A 3,659-nucleotide genomic window follows, 5' to 3' on the forward strand; every position below is an offset into this window, starting at 1 on the left:
TTTATTACCAATTGACGCGACGGTGGCCAGTTTAAGTTGTCCGCTTCACCGAGCCCGGTGTCATCGAAGTAATCAGAGTATGATCGGAATCCTAGGGCAGTCGCGAAATAATAACAATCAATTCATGTCTACCTATCGCGCACAACCATTATTCGGCCCGAGAATGTTTGCCTCGGGTGGTTTCTTAATCTCGCCGGCCTGTGACTAGCGGTGAAGGACATTTTTTATTTGCTCTATGCTCTTAATTATTCCCGAGGTCACTATGAACTAATGGCCAGTGAACTAATCGCCAGTGGTAGACTTCGGACGGGTTTCATCCCTTAAGGTATCGACTTCGGCACTGGTAACGTGTGCTGGTTAACGCCAAATTTCTTTGCAAAGGTTGGTAAATTAGTCATGGACGGCTTCGGGCTTGCCCTTCCTCACGGATAATTCTTTTGGTCGAAATGTCGGGTAACTAATAGCTGCAACGTCTTCAATTTTATGGTAATCAATTAGCTTCTCTGATGCGGAGATTGAGGTAGGACTTTGGGGGAGTCTAGGAACTCTGTTGTAATTAGTTCTTCTAGGGTTTACTCTTGTGTGTCCGCGATGGCGATGATGGTTATGACAACACGATGCGGTCCGTTGTCCTTGTGCATAGACCCAATCAATTAAATATAGACCTCGTTCTTGCCAGGTAACAACGGCTCCGTCATGTCGCTGTCAACTGGCGACTTCTGAGTCATAAATGGCATATTAGGCGTGGTTTGTCAGCTCTGTCGAGGAGCAATGACTTCCACGTGGCTAAATGCTTCACGATAATGAAATGGCTTTATAACTACTCATCACCATACACGTACTAAAAGAAACATAATCGAGCCTTTGCCGCAGTACAGCAGAATGTTGATTATCATCATTGCGCGTGGTTAGATTTGCATACCTGATTACGTAGAGTCTGCTTGAACTTTGAGACGCCCACACTCATTTGCTGAAGCGCTCTTGTCCTTATCTGAATTCCAATCCTGTGTAAATAGGTGCCCCAATTGAATAATTGAGTAATGAAACTCTACGTATCTGCCAATTCTTGATATTGTCCTCTACCCCGAAAGATGATATTGTCCTCTACCGCTAAAGAACTTTTGTTCCGAAACTTCCGATAGTGTATTGTCAAAGCGCAAAGAGACAAGTAGCTCGGTAAGCATCAGCACTTAAACATCCTTACCTTCCATGCCATGTCTTGCATGTGAACCTGTCGTAGAGCCTGTTAATCCGCTTGCCCCTCGCGATCGGCGCGGTTGGGGTCATGGGTCTAATCGCGATCGCGTCAATCGGTAGTTCCGCCCAATTCGTCGCTGATCGGCGGGATCGGCGGGATCGGCATTGCTCTTCACAATTTCCCCCGGGTTCGGGATCCAAGTGTGGGAATACGGTCGGTGGTATTTGTCAAGGTGCGCGTAACGCTTAGTTCGGCTTCGACCCGTGAATGTACAGGTAGATCTTGGCCGTGTCCGTCTTCGGCAAAATAGATAGTTTCAACCGAGAAAAATAGGGTTCTGATTAATTGCATGGGATGGGGCTGGCTGATGTTTGGTGGAGTGATTCTGGCAACACATAAAAGTCTAGCGAGGTTGGATGTGAACTTGACTTTGCGACATGAATTCGGCAATTAATTCTTGTAACCTGATTTTGCATTGCCAAGCTAGAAGCATTGGTGCCGAGTTTTAACGTTGGAATTTCGTCGATCAACTCGTCGAAGCGCCTTTGCCAGTCACTGTCGCTTTTCTCGGCTTGTGATTCCAATTAATTAACTCTAGGCTATTGGAATTAGGTATCCAAGGTAGGATGGCTTACGACCGCGAGTTCTTTATGGACTTCGTGTCTTCGTTAAAGATGTTATTTTAACCTGTCACAACGGCAACAAGAAGGACACTGTAGCCCTTTTCTCCGCCGCCTATGCAGTCGTGGTACCGACAAATACCACCAACACTGCGGCATATGTGGCTGTAGAGACCAGCGTCTCGATATTGGACACCCTAACCACGAGAGACACAGCGAACGCAAAGATAAGCACAGCGGACGACACCGTTATGAGACTCTTGTTCTGCGAAGGCTTAATGCTCATGATAAGCATTGGTGCAACCAAGAAGGTCCCCCCTATCAGGGCGATGATGAGACGGACGACGCGGTCCACAGCGCCGGAGACCTCCTTTGGTTTTTGGCCTTCCGTGTACTCCTTTTTTCGTTCCTCCTTCTCGTGTGTGGAGAAGGCGAGGCGAGGGGGAAGTTTGCTCATGAACATTCTTCGGAGGGGATCGATCCGTTCCTGAGATTCTTTGAACCAGCAGTAGTCTGAGGCTTGTTAGTTGCGGGACGCTGTGAGTGTGGAATTGGCTGTGGTAATTACGTACGGGATTGGAATGGGTCGCCGTAGTCATCAGAAGACTGGAAGAAGCGCTGCAGAAGGAGCTTTCGAGTTCGAGTCTGTGCTTTGTCTAGAGCCTTGTGCTGCCGTAGTTCTTCGTAGTTGCGAACCGCAGTTGCTTGAGATATCTACATTAGCTGAGAACCATCCTGTGACGTGGACTGCACAGTTTGGGTTACCATAATTTCCGAGCGTCTCGCTCAAGTCGTCCAACTGATCCTGCTCGACTTTGCCGTCTCGCTGAATCCGACTTTTCATTTGCGACAACTTGACCGTGTACTGTGTAATGTTGAGGCGCTGAAGAAACTCGAACCGGAGGAAGTGAAACTCCTCTTCCTCTTCGAGCGATCGACAAACATATTGGATGAGGTTGTCGTCATTTCTAGGAGCTTCCTCCATGGTCTAGTCAGTTCGCAGTTGATGACAGCGGCAGGGTTTTTGTTGCGCGATGGGGATGATGAGGATAGTTGTAAGAAAAGCTGTTCGAAAGCAATGGAAGAAACGCAAGCGATTCGTGCGGGGGCTGTGCGCAGAAGGCATCTTGGCAATGAATATTGGCCTAGTTAGTGGCGAAGCACTGTAGCTGCCTGCGCGGCGGTGGCGGCAGTGCTGGAGAAGCAGCTCGAGCCTGGCGGGTGTGATGGATGCTATTGGATGGATGCGGGTTCCCACGACACGACGGGCTGCCCAAGTGCTCTGCTTCGCCTTGCGGGCTTCAAATGCCACAGAGGCAATGGGATGCTCACCAAATACTAATACCTGAGGTTCTCAACCTCCTTCGGTACATGTACAGGCATAAAGCCCTGCATCATGGTGTCCCGGTTCCTGGACTTCACAATAATTATTTACTCATTTGATATCAACGAGACGCCTGAATTCCGAGGGAGTGATGACCCAAACAAAAAGACAATGGAGCCTTCGAGGCGCCTACGAGCAACTAAAATCCATCGCCCAAAAGCGAAGCCGCGTGCCATCTGCCCCGAATCAATCTTCGCAGGGTCAATTACGCCACACCTCCGCACCAAGGCCTCGCCGAGGAGACCTGCGAAGCGCCCACCATGCTAATGACGACAAGGGAAAGGGGATATCGGAAGCAGGCCAACTGTGGCAGCAGTACATAGTACCACCAAAAGGAACCTCACTACGTGCGCATGCGACCCCCTCACTAGCAACACCAATGTCGCTGAAAACAACAACACTACCACCATCACCAACACTACCACCACCACCACCACCAACACCACCAACACCAACA

General features: G+C 49.2%; 1 protein-coding gene across 1 annotated transcript; it reads right to left on the minus strand.

Moving 5' to 3' along the window:
* Nucleotides 1–1,933: 1,933 nt before the first annotated feature.
* On the minus strand, nucleotides 1,934–2,803 carry B0T26DRAFT_754545 (uncharacterized protein; the record flags this gene model as incomplete). Its single annotated transcript, XM_060445836.1, has 3 exons — nucleotides 1,934–2,331; nucleotides 2,391–2,522; nucleotides 2,584–2,803. 3 exons carry the CDS (start codon nucleotides 2,801–2,803, stop codon nucleotides 1,934–1,936), a joined length of 750 nt encoding a protein of 249 aa, XP_060292617.1.
* Nucleotides 2,804–3,659: the final 856 nt, after the last annotated feature.

This window comes from Lasiosphaeria miniovina (assembly GCF_030549165.1).
Source record: "Lasiosphaeria miniovina strain SMH2392-1A chromosome Unknown B0T26scaffold_6, whole genome shotgun sequence".
In the NCBI taxonomy this organism is placed as follows: domain Eukaryota; kingdom Fungi; phylum Ascomycota; class Sordariomycetes; order Sordariales; family Lasiosphaeriaceae; genus Lasiosphaeria; species Lasiosphaeria miniovina.